Here is a 22,436-nt window from a genome sequence, read left to right as displayed (position 1 = left end):
CCGTTGAATTGCAAATCCCAGCATATAAAATTGCAAAAAAGGAAATTTAAGATGGTCTTCCTACATTTGGAATGCAATCTCTAAATATACTTTGATTGCTTCAAAATAAGAAAAGAACAGCGCAGTATAGCATCTTTGAATAACTTCTCAATGAAACGTTGTTTAGTATCTGCCTCTGTATCTCTTGGTTAGCCAAAGACAAAGACAATTATTTCCAAGTTTAGACTGCCTTTAAAGTTTCTTTCTGAATTCTTTATTTTTAAAGAAGCATGCTTGTTTTCTTTAAAAGACATCCCCAGACGAACAGAAAGTAGTTTTATATATTAAGAAGTTTTGCTTGGACAAATAGAAGAACCTTTAAAGGTTGGAAAAGAGAAAATAACAGGCAGAATTCTGAAAGGAAACCAATGCTAAAGATGCAAATGTAAGCTCCTTAAGCAATATAGAAGAGCATTTGTGGGGAAAACCAAGATCACACGCATTCCTCAAAGAGAATTCTTCAGGTTAAAGGAGTCCTTGTTTGTTGCTAAGAGTTAAGCTTTACCAAAATCACATCGGAAAATTTTGTGACACATTCTGGTATAACCAAACTATAGGTACACTATTGTACGTACAAATGTACAACTCTGTAGTCTAATATAACAATATCAATGTTTATAGTTATTGACGGGTCAAGATCCACGCGGTTTCCTGGCAACAGGAAAAACCGGTTACCCGAGAAACTAGTGTATACACGTCCGAAGGGGGGAGGGAGAGAGAAGGAAAGCAATAAAATATATACGAGATAACTCGCAACTAAGTTGTAGCGAACTCTATATAAAAATGGTCTAACGAATACAATTGCTTTAGCTTCAGAGACATAAATGGATCCAATCTTAATGAAACGTAAACTGACGTATAAAGCATGATTAGTTCCGCTAGCTGAAAAAATCCAGCCGCATGCACACGCTACGATAGTCACCGACCTCAGTGCATGGTATCGATATACAAGGGAGCCCACAGACCATTCCACTGACCGACCTTTCGCCTTAACATGCATCGAGATCTAAATCGGCTAAAAACTAAGTCGAAAAACACACTTTGTGCTTCCCGGCTCAGCTATATTGATAATTGGCATAGGAATTAACTTAGATCTTCGCTGTGTTGATAAAGTGCACCGAAATATTGCCACGGGCAAAAGGATGGATGAAAACCTATAAATACATCATTTATTTCGAATACAATAGAAAAAATTGAAGATATTTGAATATTTTTAAGGTGGGGTAAAAGCCTAACCCTTCTCATAATATAGCGTGACAAGTACCCTCAGAATGGAAGATAAAATCCAATTCTTCTTAAGGTATAACGGATATTGGACTGCGCTTAGCATATCAGTTTGTTCCAAAGCTTGAATCACGAAACAAAAGACGACCTCGGCAAAGCTCGTTGTCGTTTTTTACTTTGTATTTGGCCGAACAGTTCGGGTGAAAACAGTCGATTGCTTAGGTAAGTAATCTCAGATAAATAATAATTTGTAGAACGCTTATAATCGTTGATGGCAACACGACTGGTATTTTAAAAAAAGAAAATTATGGCCAACTTGCCCAAGTATTGATTTTTTTACCTTACACACGGTGAGGTCCGATCGAGTCACGAAGATCGTATTTTGTGAACTTTTTGGTCAAGGACATGAATAATGGTGAGAAGTTGAGAAGGGTTAAGTTTTGCAAAACGTCGGTTTTTTAAAAGCATACAGTGAGAATCGACTCTTTATCTAATCATAAAACGTGTATAAGAGTCATTGAACGTCGGCTTGATTTCACAACGAAACGCACATCCTCCTAAATGCACTGCAGACAGATTGTAATGTATATAAATAGATATGTAAACGCGGCCTTCATCGCACCTTCATTTTGAATGCATGCGTAATCAATCACACCAAAGTCGTTGATTTTTTGCAGAGAGTCTAAATAGTCTAGACACGCGTACGTTTAAAGGTATATGCTTATCTTTGTGTGTGCTTATGTGTTTTTTATGCAATCTCTTTTCGCCATCTACGCGTGCTTATAATTAGAGCCACTATAAATTATACATACTTTGAAGACCTAAGCTGACGCAGGAGACTGGCGAGTGTTCGTACGGTTTTTGGGCTCGGAATAAAAAACTTTCATCGACTTAAAAGCTGACTCGGATAATTGCAAGTGGGGCTTACGTACGCACTGTCGATCGGGCGAAATATCATGCGTTGCATGACAGCCTCGTTTCGATGTCAATAAATGTAATTCATAACAAAACCGTTTGTATACTTATCTGAACAGAAGTATTTCATTTCCTAGGATATAAATAAACAGAAAAGTCAACTGTGGACGCAAGCTAGATTTACAAAGCTGTCACGGTGACATTTTGAGGGACATTTTTAATAAGACATCGAGTACAGACGCGAAGTAAAGGTCGGGTTCGTCTTTTCTTTGTGACGATCTCATGGCGATGGAAATTCAATGAGGTGGTTTAAACTGAAGTGTCTTTATAATGAATTGACTTCCGTAATTTGTGGCAAACATAAGAATTAAAAAGCAGCGTATGTATAGGGTCATGAACAGCCCGGAGGTTCGCTTGGTTTTAAAGGGTAGTCACATATAGCGTGTAAAGAGAAACATTATTCTGGATAAAAAAATTGGGCTACATCGAAAGACTACTTTAAGTTGCATTAGAGCAGCTGCGAAATCTTGGCTCCTTTGGTAATAGGCCAATGAGATAATTTCGTTCTTTAAAATCAACAATTATCAAAAGCTTCAAGAAGCCCAGCTGCTTTTGCGAGAAGAAAATATCATATAATTATACGGTGGTAGAGCAGCTAGATATCGTATGGCCGTATGGGGTCACTCAGCTTCAACGAATCGACAGAGGATTGCGAGTTTCCTATAAATATTGCCTACCCTACAATCGTGGTGAATATCATAGGAAGTTTACTTGGCACTTTCGCGAATATCTTGGTGTGGTTTGCCGTGTTGAAAAACACTCAACTTCAAACACTCTCGAATTATTTTCTCCTGAACCTCAGCGCCGCGGATTTGCTGGTCACGGCGGTAACCCAACCGTTGTTCGTGGCACACAACATCCTCGCCGCACGACGCGAGTGTTTGGACACCGTCGACAATGCTTACAGCGCGATCGCGAGTTTCGCGTGCATGGCTTCGATACTGAACGTGACCACAATCTCGATAGATCGACTCATAGTGCTCAAATACCCTCTGCAGAAGAAGGCGATTTTGACAAAGCGCCGTGGTTTTGCGGTCATGGCTTTGACTTGGGTTCTCGCCACGTTATACGCGGCCTTATCCTGCGTATTGGAAGAAAGGAAAACTTGGATATCTTTAACGTTCGGCTACTTTGCCGTTTGCTACTCAATCATGATATCCGCTCATACACACATGTATGTCGTGAGTCACCGCTTCGTGCGTCGGCGAAAACAGCAAGTGAGACGGTACAGTTTTTCCGCAATCGCTTACAGCAAAGAACGGCAAGCCGCTAAAACTATTGCGATTATCTTGGCCGTTTTGACGCTGACTTGGTTGCCCTATGGCTCTGCTCTCGCTGTGTCCGCGGTGACTGGAATGCGACTGAAACAACGCTTCGTGAACCCGCTTTTGACGGTCGGTTTTCTGAACAGCTGCTTCAATACGGTGTTGTACAGTTGGCGAAACAAGGAAATAAGAATGACTTTTAGGCAGTTACTGAAATGCCAAGACCCAAACTTGATCAGGCGGGAAAGCGTGTCATCTTTTTATATACGAAGATCGCGATTAAGCACAACCTCAAGCATGTTTAATGATATAAACGGTCAAATTTTTGACACAAAAGAACCCAGAGATGACATGAACCAACCTAGTTTCGTAGTAGGTAGACAATATTCTTTATAAATTTCGCCGGCTTTTCCAGAACCTTTCTCAATGGGTAAGACTACAGGGCCCGGTTGTTCAAAAAGCGTTTAGCTTAAACGGTGGTACATATTGAATGCATAAGATGCAGGTTAAGTCATTGACAAGACCTATGAAAGTATTTTTAAACTTTGATTTATCCACCGACGGTTTAAGCTAAACGCCTTTCGAACAACCGGCCCCTGACCTTTCTCGACAATCTATGAGGTTGATCGACTTAATTAGCCGTAAAAGTCCCGCAGGTCTGACTGAGTATGACTGCTTTGCAATATTGTGGTTTTGAAACCTTCGTAAGTGCTACATAATAGACCATTTCGGTAATAAAAGTCTTAATACGTGCTGACTGTTGCTACTAATACTAACTTAACCAGTCAAATACTTAAACATTGTACGATTTAGAGGACTATTACACTTTCAGCTCTCCTAAATTTCGGGTGGCCATTGGCATTGCAGTAAAGCGAGTCTGACTTAGTGCTGCAACTAATGTTTAGTGCATGTTTTACCGCTATGCATGCAATGTTTTATTCATTGTTTCATTTTCAGTTTCACCAAACAGACAACTGACTTTATATATTTATAGCTAGAAATCACGGGAACAACTGAGTATCTTAATATACCAAACAGAACACTATCGAAACTTTTTAAAAAGTAATTTCTACGTTTGAACTGAACTATATTCATCGTCATCAGAAGAATGCTTTTTTAAAATGTTTCATTTTTACAGAGTTTCTATAGTTCTACTATAGCTAGCTTTCGTGACATTTAAAAAATTATTATCAACCCGATGTTTTAGAACTTTATGCTTCCAAGCTTTCCTGACGAGTGGTCTAACATTAGCAGAAACATTGTACATAATTTATGGCGTGATTATTATAAATTTTGACGGACCAAAACACGTCGAGAAAATCTATTTTTTACACTGTCGATCTCTGTTTACTCAGCCGCACGTATATTTTGTTTTGAGATTTCATTTTCTGCACGAACCCTAAACATTATGCGATCAAGGTCATACTTAATGAAACTACGGTACGTGCACGTCTATTAAAGTCTTAATTAATTATATTACATGCACGAACCCTAAACAACATGCAAAAGTTAAATTTAAAAAAGCTCCTTTATCTCGACTAAACCTTGGCCTTTATACCATAAAGAGATAATCATATGGTTCTAAAAGCTCACTTACATACATAAAAATCTCATGGCTGAAAGCTGACTTGGTTTGGGGGTATTTTTCAGTGGGCTTATAAAATGTAAAAGGCGACACGGATCTTGATTGGCGTTTCGTAAATATGTATATTTAAACAGAGAGCCTAAACGTTTACGTGGGCAATTTACTATAGCCCAAAATAACATTTTGAGGTATTTATAAATTATAATAAACCGTATCAGAATATACGCGATGAATTCGATGTTTTGGGCAAGGTTGTCTGTTGGTTGCAATCTAAACCTGTTCTTGGAGGCAAAACATATAGAAAACTCCAAGAAACATCTTTTATACTAAGTTATGGACGTTTAAAAAGAGGTTAGCCTTTTTTGCGGTCATATATCGATCCTATTCCCAAATGATCATCTCCGGTAATTGCTACCTGTTTTTTAAAGCTTATTTCTTGTTTCAACAAGTTGTTTGTCTCTGGAGACAGGCAATCCAGCGATTCTGAACACGTTTAGCAAAAAAAATACGGCTAAGCGAAGTAAGAAAGCGACTCAGAATCGACAGGTAAATTCGTCAAAAAAACTTCGCGCATAGCAGCTACAACCTGGCGTTCGTAAAGGCAGAGGTATAGGAACACAAATTGAAAAATCACCATCAAAATTGGGGCAAAACATATTTAACTTTACTAACACTACACAACATGACAACAATAAAGTTTCTCGCGAACGTGGACACGGGCTGTCTTCAAAACTACACTATGTTTGATATTAAATATCAACATCTATCCTACGATATGAACTGGGTTTGTTCAAATTCTGATGTCACACATCACGTGTACCTTTAGGACTGTTACTGTAACAGTTCTCCACCATGCACCTCGGTCGTGGTCGTGCTGTCTTTCGTGATAAGTTTGACGAGACTACCGCTTTGTGGGCGGTCTTTACCTTCGCTCCAACCGAAGAGCAAGCTGGGAAGATAAGAGTACGTCGCATTAGTCAACAATTGATGTGGTGTTTATGTTGAGGCTGGCCATCAGTTACTGAAAAAGTAAAACTCCTCTGAGAATAACTATCCTGAGTGGAAAACCAGTCTTACCTTCTCAATGCAAAATTTAAATGGTGAAAACATTACCTTGCAACATCTTCAAGGGATGTCCAGCTTGTGAAGTCAGCATTAGGCATATTTTTGCGATTAATGGGAGTGTCCAAGGTCATGCTAAAATTTTGAGAAGAGAAGCTAGGTACGTGATGCCAATTTAAAAACACCATAAAAACAATAAGATATTTCAAATTTTACCATGAGGAGCATGGTTTAGAAAGACAATTTACCAGAAAGCTTTTGTGTGTAGTTTGCCCAAGTCTATGACTTTGGTGGTTCAAGTGGCTCAACTTAACTCAGTGAATTAATCATGCACTCATCGTACGTAATACTGATTGGCAATTTTGGTTTAAAACATAAGTTTTAGATGTTCAAAGACTTACGGCAAGATGGCGAGAGCTGTTGAACCAGCTGGTAAACCACTCTCCTTTTGACCTAATCCCTTGGTCAGCTGATGAACGGCTGCTTTTGCCATGCCATAACCCAACATCCCTTAAAAAAAACAATGATAAAATATCAGGCAATGAAATCATTCATAAGAAAACCACAATCAAGACGCTACCAGGATTGCAATGATATAAATGATAGTAAAAATATTTATTCTCCAAATACCTGAAGTTCCACCAAGAGAAGGTTGTGCACCAGTCAGTGATAAAAGGCCATGACTAAAGTGTAAAATATTTGATAGTTTTATAGGTAAAATGTGATTGCTTTAATATAATTACTAAGGGATCATCACATACTTACTCATTCAAGTACTTTGATGCTAAGCTTGCAGAAATAAGCGATGTCCATACGCTCTGTTTGAACATCAAGTCAGCATTCTTCACAACATCTTTACAAAAAAAAGTCAGCTTTAAGTTTCTTATCCTTACTAAAGTAGTTGCTCTGTATGTATTACAGTTACAGAGATTATTCAGAGTATATTCATTCACGATTTAGGCATGTCATGCACTCTATTACTTACTTTTGCTGCTGGCTGAACCACCAGCCCATCCTCCAGCTACACAAATGATTGCATCAAGCTTTTCACCTTGAAGCATCTCATCAACTTTTGTTTGAATCTGACAGACAATGGATTATAAAAATTCCTGATTAATTGAGTTAATTGAGGACATTTTGAAATGAAAATTATTAGTAAACCACTGACGGTTTCCAAAACCAACCTCCTCATTCTGTTCTACCCAGGAGTCCAATTTCGTCACAATCACATTAGCTTGTGCCTCTTCATTTGGAAATAAGTCAACTGAAGCCACCCACTGCAAAGAAAGGTCATTCAACATTATACTGAAGAATCTTATATGAACTACCTAGTACTTATGAATGGGTAATTAGCTGGTCAGTAACAATCAACCTCCCTCTCTCACACCTCCCACCCCTACCCTTCCTCCCCCCTCCTACCACTTTCCCAGAGATAGGCTCTGAGACAGTAGAGAGACTATAAACATTAGCACCAATTTGGATTGGGGTTCAAAGGTCCAAGCAGTGCTATTGCTGACACAATCGCTCTGAAATGAAGTCCGACTATTTATTATGCCCTCAAAGGCAAACAACACAGCCTTGCAATTACAATAGAAGGCTTTGCATTGGTTGATGTTTGGACGGGCAAAGCTTTGAACAAGTATTGCGCAACCAATGGCTTATTGGCATTTAATAATTTCAAATTTATATTGCGCCTCGTTCATAGAATACAATGCAAAATTCAACAACACAAAGGCATACTAAAAAGTACAACGAACCAACATACACAATGTACATAAATCATGTACCAAAAAACAGTACAACACATGGTAGAAATCGCAAGTAATTTATGCACAAAATGTGCCATGATCAGCGACGATTTTTAACTTTATTTTTGCTTGAATACGTTTAAGACTGACTGATCGTACAAGTGCACAACTTACCCAATTTTTGGCCGTAAAATAGGATATGCAGGTCGAGCCTAAAGCACCTTTTCCACCATAAATCAACACACGTGGATTCGAAGCCATTTTGAAGAAAAATCTAAAATTTAAATCCCAAGAGAAATATGCGCCCGTGATGAAAAATTGTAGATACTTCATGATACGAAAGTTATATTATAATGTTCGCTTCTGAAAAACGATTCAAGATGGCGGAACGATAGGAGCGAAGATTTGGATTTCCTTACTATTGATATTTTCTAGGATTTATTATGAAAAGAAGATATCATTCAGGAGCTCTTGTCAACAATGAACTTCAACCAAGCCGATGCGAACTTACTGAACCTCTGGCAAACATTTCAGTTCAAATTCGACGACACTGAAAAGTCGTCCTCCGAAAGAGCTGATGCCGCTCGAAGTTTGAAGTTCCAAGTCGAGAAACTCTTTGAAAGGTAACTTTTTAAGCTCGGCTCGTTCGTCGTCTCAATGTTTTGTAATTCAACTTTCATCCATCGCTGTATTAACTCACGATTTGATTTTTTAAGTGGTAAATTAAGCGAGCGACAGTACATTGGATTGGTGAATTACTACGAAAATTTGTACTCGGACATTGTTGATGAGCAGGATGAATCAAAAGGTGAAGATTTCAGCACTCAAAGCTGAGAACATAAACATCAATGCTATTTTTCACGACTGGTTGTTGTTTCACTTAACAGTCCATTTTACATATAAACCTTGTTCTTGTACTAGGTCTTAATAACTTTGCTGAACAATCGATTGCTTTGACAACTGGGTTTAAAAATGGTAGGTACTTTTCATGGGTCGAAACACCGCAAAAAATGATTTAATCAGAGTTAATTAAAGTAAGATTCCTATCTGATAAATATTAGAATAAGATTCCTCTCTCAGTCTGTTTATAGCATTCTACTAGAGTTCTACTAAAATATTGCCTTGGTATGCCTACTTCACGTAAATTTGCCAAATGCCATTCAATCAAACAGAACAATGTCTATTCGCATGAAAAGTTATGCATTATCAGATTTTTATCATACAAACTATTAAGCTATTACAAGATATCTAAAACTCGGCCATTCAAATGGTTTCTAGACAGCCAAAATTGGAAATCTGGTCTCACGTTTGAATCGCTGGATGATTTTAATATCTCAAAAATACCTGCAAAGGATTACAAACTCCCGGCAGCGAATACGGTAAGTTCATCTTGAAATGGCGTTAGTCCATTTAAGAAGTCTTTAATCTTTATCACGGCGATATTGGTGCTTGATAACGTGAACTGCGCGGAACAGAGACAGAGTGAAAACGATACACGTTTGTATCTGTTCTGCACTACCTACTTGACACTATCTCGTACTTTTTCCCGGGCACCCGAAGTCGCAAGATGCAGCAAAGCAAGCCAATCCCAGGCCGACTTCGTTGCCAAGCATGGCGCCAAATACGAATGATATGAGACCAGTAAAAACAAGAGAAAACCATTCAAACGTCCAACCATTGTTTGCTTCCTCCACCAAAACACCCCAACTTGGAATCAGACCATTATTTTCCAACCCAAGTAAAACAAACGATATCCCACCTCACCAATCTGGGAGAAGTGATAGTTCCAAAACCACAGATCCTATTGATCCATATATGAACTATAAACAACAGGTGAATCTTGCAATCTTTGTGTGTTTGTTTGTATGTCTGTTTATTTGTTAGTTTGTTTGTTCAACACTGTTCAAATCTCAGGATACCCCTTTTCATATTCGCCCAGATCTTTCCCACTGCACGGGTTCTTCAACTTCTCTCATTTCATTCGATCGCTTTCATCTGAAAGAATCCCGTCTCTTTCACTATTAAACGTCATCTCAGCAATCACTTCTTGTGGGAATTCTTTCATTTCGAGTACTTCAGTTATTAGCCGCTTTCTAACCTCTTCAATTCTGGCGTATTATGATAGCCACAGATGAACAGATCAAGGAATAAAGCGCCAGTTAATCAGGTAACATTTAGACATGGAATTTTGCATCCACCCCATCAGTTCCAACCTTCCTGTACCAATTTGGGAAGAAATAAAGACCTTAAATCATTTCATACTAAACTATATATTACTTCATTCGCAAACCTTGAGTTTCATCTATTTAGGTTGAAAACGAAGACGAGAATTATGACTCTGAGTTTGTAACCGCGAAGCAACAGTTTGTGAGTACTTTTAATCTGCTAAAAACATTCAAAAATTCAGTCCTAGTTCGTTTCAGTTCGAAAACAAACTCGTACTAGCCTTGCTCCAAACCTTGACGTTATTGTTAGATTTTTCAGACAGTTTGTACGATATACTATTCGAAAGTCATACTCAGTAATATTTCTTCCATATCAACTCCATTTCACAGGTCCTAATTTCGTTTTCAAAATAGATTATGAATGAACGAAAAAAGAAGAACCGAAATCCAGGCAGCGGTCCAGGCATGGGAAATTATGGCGCGGTTAAGAAATCCCTGGGATACAGGTTTGACATGCATATGTCCTTAATTGTAGAGTTAGCAAAACATGCTGAGTTCAAATTTTCCCGCGCTTTAGGAGAGGACCATCCAGCAAGTTTATTCCGCCCATAAGGAATTACAATGATGATAGCGACGATAGTGGGGAGAGGTATATTAAAGATGTCTTAAAAGTATAACATACGAATAAAATAATTACTATCTTAACATGTTTAAAACTTTACAGTAGGTATTCCAACTCTGTTGGAATCCATCCTCGAAAGACGATTAATTTATGCAGGGCAAGGTGGCACAAGGTACCAAGGTGGTACAAATATGTGGCCAAAGCTTAAGAAAAAGTGTACTAAACTTAGTAAAATTCACGCAAATTTAGTTTCAATGCGTATATTTGCTTTAAACACAGTTGTCAGTCAAGAAGGAACAGCAACAAATCGGGAAGGACGAGACCCAAAGAAAATCCATCGACTGGCGAAGACGATGACATTACTGACGAACGATTGAAAGGAATCGACCCTAAGATGGTCGAACTGATAAACAATGAGGTATATGAACGCCTAGTTTGGAAAAAAATTTCCCGGCATCGCTTTACAATTTGTTTTAATGCTGTGGTCATAGATAATGGATCACGGACCGCCTGTACACTGGGACGATATTGCCGGCTTGGAGTTTGCTAAAACTGTCATAAAAGAAATTGTCGTTTGGCCCATGTTACGACCGTATGTAATAGGAATGTTTCGTCGTACATTACTGGGGCCGGTTGTATCAAGCCCGTTTAGCTTAAACGGTGGATAAGTCAAAATTAAATAACACTCTTACATCTCTCTTGAATGAGTCAACTTGAATATTATGCACTGAATATGTAGTTGTAAACAGTATCTTTGTATCAAGGTTAAAAACATTTAGTTTGCTTGTTGAATAAAACGATAGACTTGCTTTCTATTTTGAACTTAACCACCGTTTAAGCTAAACGGGCTTGATACAACCGGCCCCTGCACTTTAGCTTGAAGTAACTATGACTACGTAACCCGTCAAATTTGCTTACGCCATCGCACGAAAGTCATTGAAATTTGGTACTTGCTTGGCACGATTTATAGTTAATATCTGCAATCGTTTTCTCACTTTATCTGTCTGTAGAGATATATTTAAAGGACTGCGTGGTCCCCCCAAGGGATTGCTGTTGTTTGGTCCCCCCGGTACTGGGAAAACTCTCATAGGTAAGGCTGAAGCGAATCCTCAGGAAAATGGCCTTTTTAGATGTTTAGTACTATGAATGAAACTGACTTACTTCACCCAAGGTAAATGCATAGCTTGCCAGTCAAAGGCGACATTCTTCAGCATCAGCGCTTCATCCTTGACTTCGAAATGGGCAAGTATTTTAAATTGTCGAGTTCTCGATGTGATGGGTGCAAAAATTGCACGATTTTTTCGTGGTATCGTACTGATTCAGAGCTACCTCGGGTGTGTGTAGGTGGGTGAAGGAGAGAAGATGGTACGAGCACTCTTTGCTGTCGCCAGATGCCATCAACCGGCCGTTATATTTATCGATGAAATTGATTCGCTGTTGTCCCAGAGATCAGACGGCGAGCACGAGTCATCTCGGAGGATTAAAACCGAATTTCTCATACAACTGGTAAATTGACTCTTTTACCCTTTTGTGTATCCACTTTATTCGTCATTTTCTCCATTTCATTTCCAGGACGGGGCCACATCGGGATCCGAAGATCGATTGCTGGTTGTCGGAGCAACAAACAGGTCGGTTGATTTGTCAAAACTGTTCTCAAAATCCTTGCAAATGACTGGTGGGGTATGTTAGCGACGATAAGTTCAGAAACATTGGAGAGGATTCAAGACAGACCTTGATCTCTGCACATGCATTGTAGAAACTGAATGATTTTCTTGCAGACCCCAGGAAATCGACGAAGCAGCACGACGTCGTATGGTTAAACGACTGTACATTCCTTTACCAGAAGGAGAGGCTCGTAAACAGATCATTCGCAATTTACTTAAAGACCAACATTACTCCTTAACTGAAGAAGACTTTGAAGAAATGATGCGAAGGTCTGAAGGTATACGGTGAAATATCTCTGCAAAAAAGAGATTACTGAAACCCCGACAGAGATTCAATTCCTGTACAAACTACTCTCTGTTCCAGGTTATTCTGGCTCGGACATGAGTAATCTCTGTCGCGAGGCCGCCTTAGGGCCAATCAGATCAATTTCTGGTAATATTCAAGCAATCACCTGTGACCAGGTAATGTAACGTACAAGGTGATTTGGAAACACAGAACAAGTAGTCTCATAGATATACCGTAATTTTTCGAATAAACGCCGCGGCGTTTATTAAATATTTAGCAATTAAGATGCGGCGTTTATTCGAGGGCGGCGTTTATTGCAAACTCGTAACAACTCTGAATTTATTGTGTAATTTAAACGCCAATTTAACCAATACAATCAATCCCCAAAAAAACTAAGTATAAAAGTTATATGTGTTTTCTATTTATATAATTATATATGAAAATTGAACTGTTGTTATAAATAAATGCTTCGAATAAACGCCGCAATGACGAAAAGGTTGCGGCGTTTATTTGAGGGCGGCGTTAATGATATTTTTGCTTATCCCTGCGGCGTTAATTCGAGGGCGGCGTTTATTCGAGGGAGGCGTTTATTCGAGTAATTACGGTATGTAAGACACCGGTGAATATCTTTTGCCACAAGTTCTATTCCTCGTGTAATATCATTTCAAAAATTAGTTTAGATAAAGGAGAAATTACAAGTTATGATATATTGAGGACTAGTTTATTATAGGTTCTAAACAAAATATGTTTGCAGGTCAGACCAATCGTATTCACAGATTTCGAAAAAGCGTTTCGACAAGTCCGTGCAAGCGTTTCCAACCAAGATCTGGATCTTTATGTCTCGTGGAACAAGCAGTTTGGAAGCGGACATTAAGATACAAGACAATAGTCAACTGTTTAATTGAGATTTTATACATTTTTTCATTTAAGCATTCAACAAGTTCTTTTCATAATTTCGCGTACGAGAATGTTTTCACCACAAGAAAATAATGTAAATAAACTACTTTGCGTTTTTTTGTTGGTTTTACTTTTTTCTTTAATCTATTAGTTTTAGAGACCTTCTCAGATTTTATGGTTTTCTAAAAATATGGAAGCATTCCACATGTAGTAAATCAACTTGGCTACAATGGTAACCTGGCCATGCAAATGAACAATATTTAAAGAAACCACTGAAAAGTTGTCCAAAAAAATGTTTGCTGAACAGCAAGGATGGGATCAGACATATTTATATTTCATTGTGAGAAAAAAAAGTTAAATTGTGTCTATTGGTCTGACTTTTTCTCACTTTGAAATGAGATGCCTTAAAGCTTGAATGTCTAACCAACAGAGCGATAAACAAACTTCCAAAATCACATCAATGATCGAAATTCATAAAAACAACTATCATTACCCATTAAGTAAACTAAAACGAGGCAATTTGTATACTATACAAGTTTCTTAGCCTCAAAGAAGCCCTTGAGATGTCTCATTTGCCAGAACCCAGTCAATAATAAGATTAGAGTTTGACCTAGTGACCACCAGAGAACACGTTGGTTTGTACTCTCACTGGTCGCTCGGAACCTCTCTTCACGATACTAAAGGAAAGGAATGAAAAGATATCAGAAACCACTTTTATTGATAGTTAATTTCATTATCATCTTGATACACCACACTCCACTTACTCTTTGATAAGCTTGCTCTTTACCAATCTGTTCAACTTGATCCAACAGCTGTCTGATCCTCAGCTGAAGTTCAGTTAACTTATCCTTAGCAGCAATTTCAGAATAATCATTTGTATGCTCACCAACCTGAATGTCTAAATGAACACGCTGCAATGCAAATGGAACACCATCAGAACTATGTAGGACTCAATTCCAAATCTCATTTTCCACTTACCAACTTTCCACCAGCAAACAAGGACCACCTTGTCGAGTTAGAATGAAGGCAAATGCTATGCTCTCCGGGTGAGTGTGAAGTAAATGTGAACCGTCCTTCCGCAGAGAAATATCTAGACATTATAACTTTATCGTTCGGATCTTTTACTTCAACATGCATTCCAATGCCAGGACTTGAGGGCAGAAAGTCATTAATATTTTCATCAAAAAGTTGGGTCTTGTATTTTCCTAGATAAGAAAGATTTCAGTTAATCCAGGAAATACTTCTGTCAATCAGTCAACTGGTAGTACTAGTACAAGTACCAAACCATCAAAGATCTGGCATAGGAAAATAAAAAACAACTTAAGTTCCAGCTACGTGGTGAAGATCTATTTGTTGATAGACTATTTTTAAGAAGTAGATTCAAATCTTAGTAAAGAATGTATTTGTTATACATTCGTACAATGACACGTATTACTCTTTTATACAACAATTCAAGTTTCCACATAGTGCAACCCTGATGCGAATTCGTTGCAATAAAAAAAAAGTTGAACACACCTGTTACCATCGTTTCATCTGGGATCTCTTCGATGAAACATTTCTTTTCCGTCTCTCCCATGTGAAAGTACAGAGACAAACCAGATCGTGCAAAAATAACACAGAAAAAGGACACGAAACCTATCCAACTCACCGCCATGTTGACAGAGAAACGAACAAAGCTAACTGGAGTACGCATGCGTATCTGATTCCCAGCAATAATGCCACGTTGTTGTACTTTCGACTCGGCTAGCCATCGGAGTGCGTTCGTCATTAGTCGGAAGTTTGAAAAAAAGAGAAAAAAGCAAATGTGGTTCCAAATATTTCAAATTTTATTATGGCAATTAGAATATAATATGCCAAAGAACAAAACTAGCCCAGAAATTGTTTTGTTTTGCCATGTAATTTTGCAAATTTAGCAGTAGGATTTGTATTCGCCATTTCAAGGTCGGCAGCTGTCGTCCTTGCCGAGTAACCAGGCCAAAAAAACAATATGGTGGACGAACGTGAAGTACTTCGAGTACTTTTTTGCGAAAGTAAAATTTACATGCCTTACCTTTGTCGTTGATCAAATGTAAATACGGGGTAGCGTGTGAAAAGCATTTATGATATTCTTAAAACTGATAAAGCGGGGATACAAATCATACAATATGTTTCACGGCGTACTTTATATGAAGCAAACCTGTTGTAGGTTGTCAATGTCCAAGTTTAACTCACTATATCGTGTGATATCAGGATCTGGCGCACTGCAAGACAGATTTGGGGCAAATGGCCCATCGAGATATACTCGTTTTTCAAGAACTTTCAGTTCACAAACTGACCGACCCGATCAGTTCGGTATATCCGAGGATGATTACCCAATAAACAATGTTTCGCAACACTTCGTCGAAAATAAAAACAGCGGAGATCTCAAAATAAACTTTGACGAAAGTACGCCTGAAACATTTGAAGGGAGCGAGGATACGTCCGATCCTTGCGCGGGACTTGACCTCAACGACACGACAAGTCAAAATGTCGACATGTCAAAAAATACAGATCATGAGTTTGGGGAAGAAAACGTGGAAGACGAACGTTTTCCTCTGCCGTCAGTACCCCTTGATAAAGGTTAAACTTTTGCATAAATCGTACACGATATACGGCGTAATAACTGTAGGAACCATGAACTTCTACAGCTACGTAATTCATTGAGACATGTACGAAATGTACAACAACTTATGCGCAATGCGCTACACTCTTTTTTTCCACCCCTTGCACGAAGGCCCTTAGGTCAAACCGTCAAGAAGTCTTTTCGTATATTTTAGCCAGTTGCTGAACCACATTTAATGGAGATACATATACACACAGTTTTTTATTTAACAATCAATTTGTTTGCATTGAAAATTATATAGCAAAGATTCACACCTACCTTAAAGCATTTTTCAGTCATCGGCAAGTCGAAGCGGAGGCAAAAGAACACGGTTTAGACAGTAAGGAAAACGATTTTCTAAAAACCACCTTCCATTGAACGTGGAAAAATCATTGAAAGAAAAAATTGCTGTGTCTTCAAGACTGCTTCTGCATTAAACTCGTTTTTCTCAACAGAAACTTTATTCGCGGAAACGTTCAGAAGTTTTAAAAGAAATATTTTCAAAGAAGCGAAGGTCGATACAGATCTTTATAACATACTTTATGAACTACAAAACGAGATAGGTAATAATTTGATATTTTGCAAAGTAACTTAGCAGGAGACTGAGCTACATCACTTAATGTAATGGCAATGTAATGTTTCTTTTAAAAGGCATGTTTAAAATTCAAACGCACACAAAATTTACACACAATATCTACAATGCTAATTTTTAGGCCACGTGGATGACCTGCTTCCCTTCTTTCTCAGTTATGCTAAACGACTGTACCCAGTGTTAGATTGCCTCGAAGATTTAAAGGAAATTAGTGACTTCACTGGACCGGCGGATTTGTGAGTATAGTTTTAAACGCAAGAAATCGAATCAAATCCATTTGTGAATAAAGGCAGAAATGGAACAGAAATCAGTATAAACAAACTCTTCTTTATTGCGTATAGATTTCCTGAAGCTCGTGCGATGAAACGAAAATTTATCTTTCACGCGGGCCCTACGAACAGCGGTAAGACGCACAAGGCCTTAGAGAGATTCCAGAGTTCGAAATCCGGAATTTATTGCGGACCTTTGCGGCTGCTGGCGTCTGAAGTGTACCAGAAAACGAACGATAACGTAAGGTGTTTGACGGTCACTTTTGATGGTGTTTTTCAAAACTAATTTCGTTCCTATAATACTTTTTGTGATATTCCAAATCGTGAAATGTGAAAGACATGCATGGTTCTGTTGTTTTAGGGTATCCTTTGCGATTTGATAACCGGAGAGGAAAGACGTTGGGCCGTTTCAGAAAACGAGCCTTCAAATCATTTGGCTTGTACTGTGGAAGTGTGCTCCGCGACGCGGGAATGTAAGAATTGGAATATCTTTATTCGCTAAGCGATAGGTTTGCACAATATGTAACGACTTCATGGCCAGATTTGTTTCGCGGCAAAAGTCGTTTATATCCACAGTGACCTGATTCCTCTATCATCCTTTTCAGACGACTGCGCTGTTATTGACGAGATACAAATGATTGGCGAATCCGAGAGAGGTTTTGCTTGGACTAAGGCGTTACTTGGTAGAAAATAACCATGCACTTTCTTCTGAAATGTATCCGAATGAGAGTTTGATTTCTTGTATATTTTTCCACATCACATCAGGTTTGCTATCCCCTGAAATCCACTTGTGCGGTGAACCGACTGCAATAGATCTTATCAAAAGGCTGGTCGAATCTTGCGGAGACGAATTCGAGGTAGCTAACACATGGATACAAGAAATGCAATCTTTCGAAAAGATCGAAACATCGTAAATTAAATATAGTGTTTGTTTAAGAAATATATAAGACTTGGGTACAATGTTGCCCCTTAATTCGCTTTTCTAGCAAGTTTTTCTAGAGACTTTACAATCAATATACTTGGTCTATTTGTTGACAGGTTGTATACCACGAACGCCTGACACCGCTGGAGATTGAAAGTGCAAGCTTAGGTCAGTGTTAACTCTCTTTAACTCTCAGTACTGTGGTTAATGTTTCCAGAATCTTATCTGACCAACAATGCAGCACATTGCTTCAAAGTAGTTTAGAAATAGCATCACGTAAGCCTGAATATGGATGCAAATGTTTCAGATAGTGATTTTTCGAAGATTGAACGAGGCGACTGCATTATCGCTTTCTCTCAAAGAGAGTTGTACAGAATAAGGAAGATCGTGGAATCGTCTTCAAAATGGAAATGTGCGATTGTCTATGGTGGGTTGCCGCCAGGTAAGGCAGCCGAATGGCTGAGAATGTAGGGTGCCTGTCGTATTTGAACAGTATATGTATGATATGCTATGTACTATATACTGTAGTATGGTATTGTATACATTGCTAGCTATGATTCCTACATGTAATTGCTTTATAAGAAATGTATAATTCCGGTAATATTTCACTTCCTAAGCAACGAAAGTCGACCAGGCAAGAAGGTTCAATGATCCCAACGACAACTGCAAAGTTCTTATTGCGTCCGATGCTGTTGGAATGGGATTAAATCTGTGAGTATAATCTATCCTATGACGCACCATGCTTGGTTGCATGTTCGCCTGTCAAAGATTTTCACCGAACCTACGTTTCTTCACGTTATCTTAACTTCTTCCCCTCTCAGAAACATCCGAAGAATAGTGTTCAGCTCGATGGAAAAGTTCGATGGTAAACGAATGTCTTCGTTGTCTTCCTCACAAGTTAAACAAATCGCTGGTCGCGCTGGACGATACGGCACGGAATATCATTCGGGTTTAGTCACGACGTGAGTTTGATAGGTGTAATATCCATTGTCAAATTAATGTCCATTGTATCGTCCACATATATCCATCGCTTCATAGTATCCCAGACTAAATTTTTGCACTCCAATACTATTTTACTCACAGTCTCCATGAAGAAGACCTGACCACGTTACGTGATTTGATGAGTCAAGGAAGTACGAGTATAAAGGTAGAGCTGGTGTTTTTCAATTTGAGAGTTGGCGAATACATGCAATTACAAATCAATTGTAATCGAATGAATGAAGTCGTGGTATATTGATTCGCTTTTTTCCTCTTGCAGGAAGCAGGCATCGCGCCTACATCAGAGCAGGTGGAAATGTTTTCGTATCAACTACCCAAAGCTTCGCTGAAAAAGATACTTGTAAGTCTAGGAACAAGCAGGACTTTGAGAGAAACTACAAAAGTCCCACATAATTCCTCCACTACCTTTTTCAAGTGCTGTGGACACATATAACTCACTTCCAAGTGAATTTCAACATTCATAGTACAAATCATACTTACACTTGTAAATTTCAGGAGACATTCTGCGGTCTGTCGCAAGTGAGCGGTAACTACTTCATCTGCAGTTTGGACAAAAAGATGGTAGGTTAAAGACTTGTATGTCTTTAATACAATTACAGAAAAAGATCGACTTTTATAGTACTTCGTCCACCCATTCTCCGGAATGTGCCCGTGATGATACGCTCTACTCCGCTATACCACATGTTTGTCCTCCCTATACTCGTCCCACTTTGCTTTGAAAAGCAGATTCACTTCTTCAGGTAACGGCGGAGTTGATTGAGAACATTCCACTGGCAATCCGCGATCGATACACATTATGTATGTCGCCGGCTGACTGCCGACTGCCTTTCACCAGAGTCATGTTAGTTAGGGTGAGTAGCTGTATTACAATCGTCCCTTCTCATGTTTAGAAGCACTATACGATTGTCTTGGAGTTTTCAAGTCCCACTTTGATATTATCGTCTCATTTCAGTTTGCCCGAGCCATCAGTTCAGGCAAGCTCATATCAGCGGAGGGGTTGCGGAGAGTCATTGGTTGGCCTCCTTCCAGACCAACGTCACTTAGATCCATGCAAGAACTAGAAGTGCTACACGAATCGTTTGATCTCTACCTGTGGCTGAGGTAAAATCACATCTAGCCCAATTTAACGTTCCTCTCTTCTCCGCTGAGGCTTCTTGAACAGTTATTACGATTAAAATACCGCTGAACAGTTGATGGAGGAACCTCGAAGAATCTCAAGGGTTAAAATTGTGTATTTAAGATTTTCGGAACATAGAATTTTTACCAAAACGTTACGCATATCGGTAAAGTTGCATCAGATTCTGCTAGGTCATAGGCAGATACGTGAACAGGGTCTTATATTAGTCAATTTCTTTACAGTTATCGCTATCCTGAGATTTTCATTGATCGTGAGAAAATACGTGCAATGCAAAGTCAACTCCAGACAGTCATCAATAACTCGCTCTCATCCAGCATAGCGTTGACAGGTATCTTACCTCAAGTACAGTCAACCGCTGCGGTGGTGGTGGGGGACCGCAGGGATGATAGGGGACAGGACATGCGAGAGCAGAGCAGAAGTAAACGCTCGAATAGTCAGCAAAGAACAACGGAATACGACCAAAGTAAGGACAAAGTGATGAGAGATGTATTAATCTAAAGTAACGTAGTTGATGTCGAGTTTCCCGGTGGCCGCTGAAATACCACAACTCTTGGATCGATAACTACTATCATTCACTTCTTTGTTATTCACTGTTCAGCAGTCCGCCTTTCATCCTCATTGACTATTGTAGTATTAAATATACCATCAAATTTTGAACTATATCTTTCAATACTCACTCTGTAAAAACAGATTGTTAAAGCAACTATTTTAAAATTAGTTGTTTCAACCAAGTTTTTAGTTGTTTTTGCCAATAAAACATTTGTTCAATAAATGAATCTGGGGTAACCAATTTTAAATTGTTCACCGTTTGTGCACGAACAGCATTTTCAAAATCTTTGTCGAGCTAAACTTCACATCGTGAATCTGATGAATACTTGAGTTCCTTCCTTGCAAACTCTTGTCGTTTAGCCACGAAATAATACCTTATATTATCTCGTCAGGTCATGACAGGCATTGGTGGGAAAAAGGCAGAAAACAAATCAATACAAAGCAATCGTCCCTGACAACAAAACTACTGAAGGATAAAGTTTTAACTCGACGTCAGTTGGACAGGCTGCAAGAGGAATGGAGGCAGAACTTTACGAAACATAGAAAATCGCACAATAAATGATTTTTCTTAAAAAATGTCTTCATAGTATGTTTGTGTAAGTTCACAAGACGCAACTCCACGTTTGCAATTTTGCAATGAAGCGCAATTGGCAATGTCAATCAGGCAGGTTTCCATGACGGCCGAGGTAAAACATTGAAAATCAAGCTTTTATTCGAGTGGAAACATCGTAAAGGAATCGTTATGAAGTGATTTAAATCTCGCACGCATTGAGTTTGAGTGAGCTCTGCCTAGTTTTGTAATTGCTGTTAGTCTTGCTCACGCCCATTCAATGTTTGATTTTGGCCAAGTTTCGTATGTTTTGAATTTCTTTGAGCATATCTCTATCTCTTATTCATTTAGACATATAGTGAACTAAATTCAGTAAAAATAGTAATAAATATTCTGACAGGAAAGATATTTTAAGAGATATAGCGATGCCAAAGGCAATATGTAAACACAGCGTTTGTTTACACTACCGTCTGTAACCCCCCACCTTTAATTAACTTCGCCTATGGTTAAAACATTGTGAACTCACTAGAAACAGAAATAAAGCTCACTACCCCAAACGACAATTTAATAAAATACAAGATATAAAACCTATTCCAGTATAGGCAACGAGTTAATTGTGTCACCCAAAGAAACTAGAACAATTGTTAGGTCTTACTGATATTTCTATACTAATTAACTTAAACTTTACTTTTCTTTACAAATTACAAGGTTTTGCTAAAAAATGATAAAAGAGAAATAAGCAATAGGAAATGTCTGCCAGAAACGGAAGCGAAATATTGTAAACAACATGCAGGGACTAGTAGGTTTTCTCTTCTGCGTTTCTAGTCCATTTACATACAGATGCCTCACTTGATAGAGAGTTTCTGTACATCTTCTGCAATGTCCTCATCGGATTTGTCAGTCATTTTAAAGCCACCAGGATCTTTAGGTTTCTCTTTGCCCTTGAAAACCAAAACACTTAAAATAGGATCGTGATCCAGTACATCTGTAGCTTCTGATTCTTCGGCGCCTTTCTTCATAGATTCCTGTACATTTTCCCAGTCATCTTCAGTGAGATCGCTCTCTGCTGATTCCTTGTCTTCAAAGCGGATAACTCTCGACCACGACACTTTTAAGATGTCATTTGGATAGTAAACAAAGTTGTCTTTGTAAGGTATACCGCACTTCGATTCTTTTAGGCGAGGATTTAACTCGTAGGATGGGATCGTTACATTTTTGGGAAGATGCTTCGCATGAAACTCCCATGTATTAAAATTGAAATCACC

General features: G+C 38.6%; 5 protein-coding genes across 8 annotated transcripts; 3 read left to right on the top strand and 2 right to left on the bottom strand.

Annotated features, from left to right (window-relative positions):
- The first annotated feature begins 30 nt into the window (after nucleotides 1–30).
- On the top strand, nucleotides 31–4,569 carry LOC114515976 (alpha-1D adrenergic receptor-like). Of its 3 annotated transcripts, none has more exons than XM_028535299.1 (2): nucleotides 31–1,485; nucleotides 2,316–4,569. In XM_028535299.1, exon 2 carries the CDS (start codon nucleotides 2,853–2,855, stop codon nucleotides 3,897–3,899), a length of 1,047 nt encoding a protein of 348 aa, XP_028391100.1. In that variant the 5' UTR covers nucleotides 31–1,485; nucleotides 2,316–2,852; the 3' UTR covers nucleotides 3,900–4,569. The 3 variants fall into 3 exon arrangements, with proteins under 3 accessions (XP_028391100.1, XP_028391101.1, XP_028391102.1); XM_028535300.1 differs by lacking the exon at nucleotides 31–1,485 and adding an exon at nucleotides 1,515–1,678; XM_028535301.1 differs by lacking the exon at nucleotides 31–1,485 and adding an exon at nucleotides 1,730–1,976.
- An 86-nt stretch (nucleotides 4,570–4,655) lies between these two features.
- LOC114515977 (dihydropteridine reductase-like) lies at nucleotides 4,656–8,178 on the bottom strand. Of its 2 annotated transcripts, XM_028535303.1 has the most exons (9): nucleotides 8,073–8,178; nucleotides 7,335–7,427; nucleotides 7,136–7,232; nucleotides 6,916–7,003; nucleotides 6,781–6,833; nucleotides 6,552–6,660; nucleotides 6,202–6,285; nucleotides 5,909–6,037; nucleotides 4,656–4,744 (listed from the first exon to the last, which is right to left on the bottom strand). In XM_028535303.1, the coding sequence occupies exons 1-8, from the start codon at nucleotides 8,157–8,159 to the stop codon at nucleotides 5,920–5,922; spliced, it is 729 nt and encodes a 242-aa protein (XP_028391104.1). In that variant the 5' UTR covers nucleotides 8,160–8,178; the 3' UTR covers nucleotides 4,656–4,744; nucleotides 5,909–5,919. The 2 variants fall into 2 exon arrangements, with proteins under 2 accessions (XP_028391104.1, XP_028391103.1); XM_028535302.1 differs by lacking the exon at nucleotides 4,656–4,744 and having other exon boundaries at nucleotides 5,302–6,037.
- A 104-nt stretch (nucleotides 8,179–8,282) lies between these two features.
- LOC114516009 (fidgetin-like protein 1) lies at nucleotides 8,283–13,863 on the top strand. Its single transcript, XM_028535354.1, has 18 exons — nucleotides 8,283–8,521; nucleotides 8,615–8,706; nucleotides 8,820–8,873; nucleotides 9,177–9,277; nucleotides 9,459–9,731; nucleotides 10,024–10,065; nucleotides 10,209–10,265; nucleotides 10,478–10,569; nucleotides 10,641–10,712; nucleotides 10,965–11,103; nucleotides 11,177–11,277; nucleotides 11,696–11,775; nucleotides 11,857–11,927; nucleotides 12,030–12,191; nucleotides 12,258–12,313; nucleotides 12,464–12,627; nucleotides 12,714–12,811; nucleotides 13,390–13,863. The coding sequence occupies exons 1-18, from the start codon at nucleotides 8,379–8,381 to the stop codon at nucleotides 13,507–13,509; spliced, it is 1,917 nt and encodes a 638-aa protein (XP_028391155.1). The 5' UTR covers nucleotides 8,283–8,378; the 3' UTR covers nucleotides 13,510–13,863.
- Nucleotides 13,864–13,920: 57 nt separating this feature from the next.
- On the bottom strand, nucleotides 13,921–15,203 carry LOC114516114 (transmembrane emp24 domain-containing protein 4-like). The gene is made up of 4 exons (XM_028535495.1): nucleotides 15,048–15,203; nucleotides 14,511–14,737; nucleotides 14,297–14,443; nucleotides 13,921–14,209 (listed from the first exon to the last, which is right to left on the bottom strand). The coding sequence occupies exons 1-4, from the start codon at nucleotides 15,184–15,186 to the stop codon at nucleotides 14,060–14,062; spliced, it is 663 nt and encodes a 220-aa protein (XP_028391296.1). The 5' UTR covers nucleotides 15,187–15,203; the 3' UTR covers nucleotides 13,921–14,059.
- Nucleotides 15,204–15,519: 316 nt separating this feature from the next.
- LOC114515876 (ATP-dependent RNA helicase SUPV3L1, mitochondrial-like) lies at nucleotides 15,520–21,183 on the top strand. The gene is made up of 20 exons (XM_028535196.1): nucleotides 15,520–15,562; nucleotides 15,762–16,110; nucleotides 16,371–16,492; nucleotides 16,608–16,715; nucleotides 16,866–16,980; nucleotides 17,086–17,254; nucleotides 17,375–17,486; nucleotides 17,619–17,696; nucleotides 17,779–17,870; nucleotides 18,052–18,103; nucleotides 18,243–18,377; nucleotides 18,553–18,646; nucleotides 18,757–18,897; nucleotides 19,001–19,082; nucleotides 19,194–19,274; nucleotides 19,430–19,495; nucleotides 19,675–19,785; nucleotides 19,887–20,035; nucleotides 20,294–20,535; nucleotides 21,014–21,183. The coding sequence occupies exons 1-20, from the start codon at nucleotides 15,520–15,522 to the stop codon at nucleotides 21,181–21,183; spliced, it is 2,511 nt and encodes an 836-aa protein (XP_028390997.1).
- The last annotated feature ends 1,253 nt before the right edge of the window (nucleotides 21,184–22,436 follow it).

Source organism: Dendronephthya gigantea, unplaced genomic scaffold, assembly GCF_004324835.1.
Source record: "Dendronephthya gigantea isolate DGI-Jeju-01 unplaced genomic scaffold, DenGig_1.0 000005F, whole genome shotgun sequence".
NCBI lineage: Eukaryota > Metazoa > Cnidaria > Anthozoa > Malacalcyonacea > Nephtheidae > Dendronephthya > Dendronephthya gigantea.
The sequence above is the reverse complement of the archived record's forward strand: the minus strand, read 5'-3'. Positions and strand labels throughout refer to the sequence as shown.

What these genes read in the sequence shown, in the direction of transcription:
- LOC114515976 (XM_028535299.1), top strand. Translation starts at nt 2,853, where the DNA reads ATGGGGTCACTCAGCTTCAACGAATCGACAGAGGATTGCGAGTTTCCT.
- LOC114515977 (XM_028535303.1), bottom strand. Translation starts at nt 8,159, where the DNA reads ATGGCTTCGAATCCACGTGTGTTGATTTATGGTGGAAAAGGTGCTTTA. An exon ending in TTCTCTTGGTGGAACTTCAG is followed by an intron (nt 6,661 to 6,780) that starts GTATTTGGAGAA and finishes GTTTTTTTTAAG; the next exon opens with GGATGTTGGGTTATGGCATG. An exon ending in TCCCTTGAAGATGTTGCAAG is followed by an intron (nt 6,038 to 6,201) that starts GTAATGTTTTCA and finishes TTATCTTCCCAG; the next exon opens with CTTGCTCTTCGGTTGGAGCG.
- LOC114516009 (XM_028535354.1), top strand. Translation starts at nt 8,379, where the DNA reads ATGAACTTCAACCAAGCCGATGCGAACTTACTGAACCTCTGGCAAACA. An exon ending in GTTTGGCCCATGTTACGACC is followed by an intron (nt 11,278 to 11,695) that starts GTATGTAATAGG and finishes ATCTGTCTGTAG; the next exon opens with AGATATATTTAAAGGACTGC. An exon ending in AAGCAATCACCTGTGACCAG is followed by an intron (nt 12,812 to 13,389) that starts GTAATGTAACGT and finishes ATATGTTTGCAG; the next exon opens with GTCAGACCAATCGTATTCAC.
- LOC114516114 (XM_028535495.1), bottom strand. Translation starts at nt 15,186, where the DNA reads ATGGCGGTGAGTTGGATAGGTTTCGTGTCCTTTTTCTGTGTTATTTTT. An exon ending in AGATGAAACGATGGTAACAG is followed by an intron (nt 14,738 to 15,047) that starts GTGTGTTCAACT and finishes TTTCTTATCTAG; the next exon opens with GAAAATACAAGACCCAACTT. An exon ending in AAGAGCAAGCTTATCAAAGA is followed by an intron (nt 14,210 to 14,296) that starts GTAAGTGGAGTG and finishes CCTTTCCTTTAG; the next exon opens with TATCGTGAAGAGAGGTTCCG.
- LOC114515876 (XM_028535196.1), top strand. Translation starts at nt 15,520, where the DNA reads ATGGTGGACGAACGTGAAGTACTTCGAGTACTTTTTTGCGAAA. An exon ending in GTGCTCCGCGACGCGGGAAT is followed by an intron (nt 17,487 to 17,618) that starts GTAAGAATTGGA and finishes CATCCTTTTCAG; the next exon opens with ACGACTGCGCTGTTATTGAC. An exon ending in GTTGGAATGGGATTAAATCT is followed by an intron (nt 18,647 to 18,756) that starts GTGAGTATAATC and finishes TTCCCCTCTCAG; the next exon opens with AAACATCCGAAGAATAGTGT.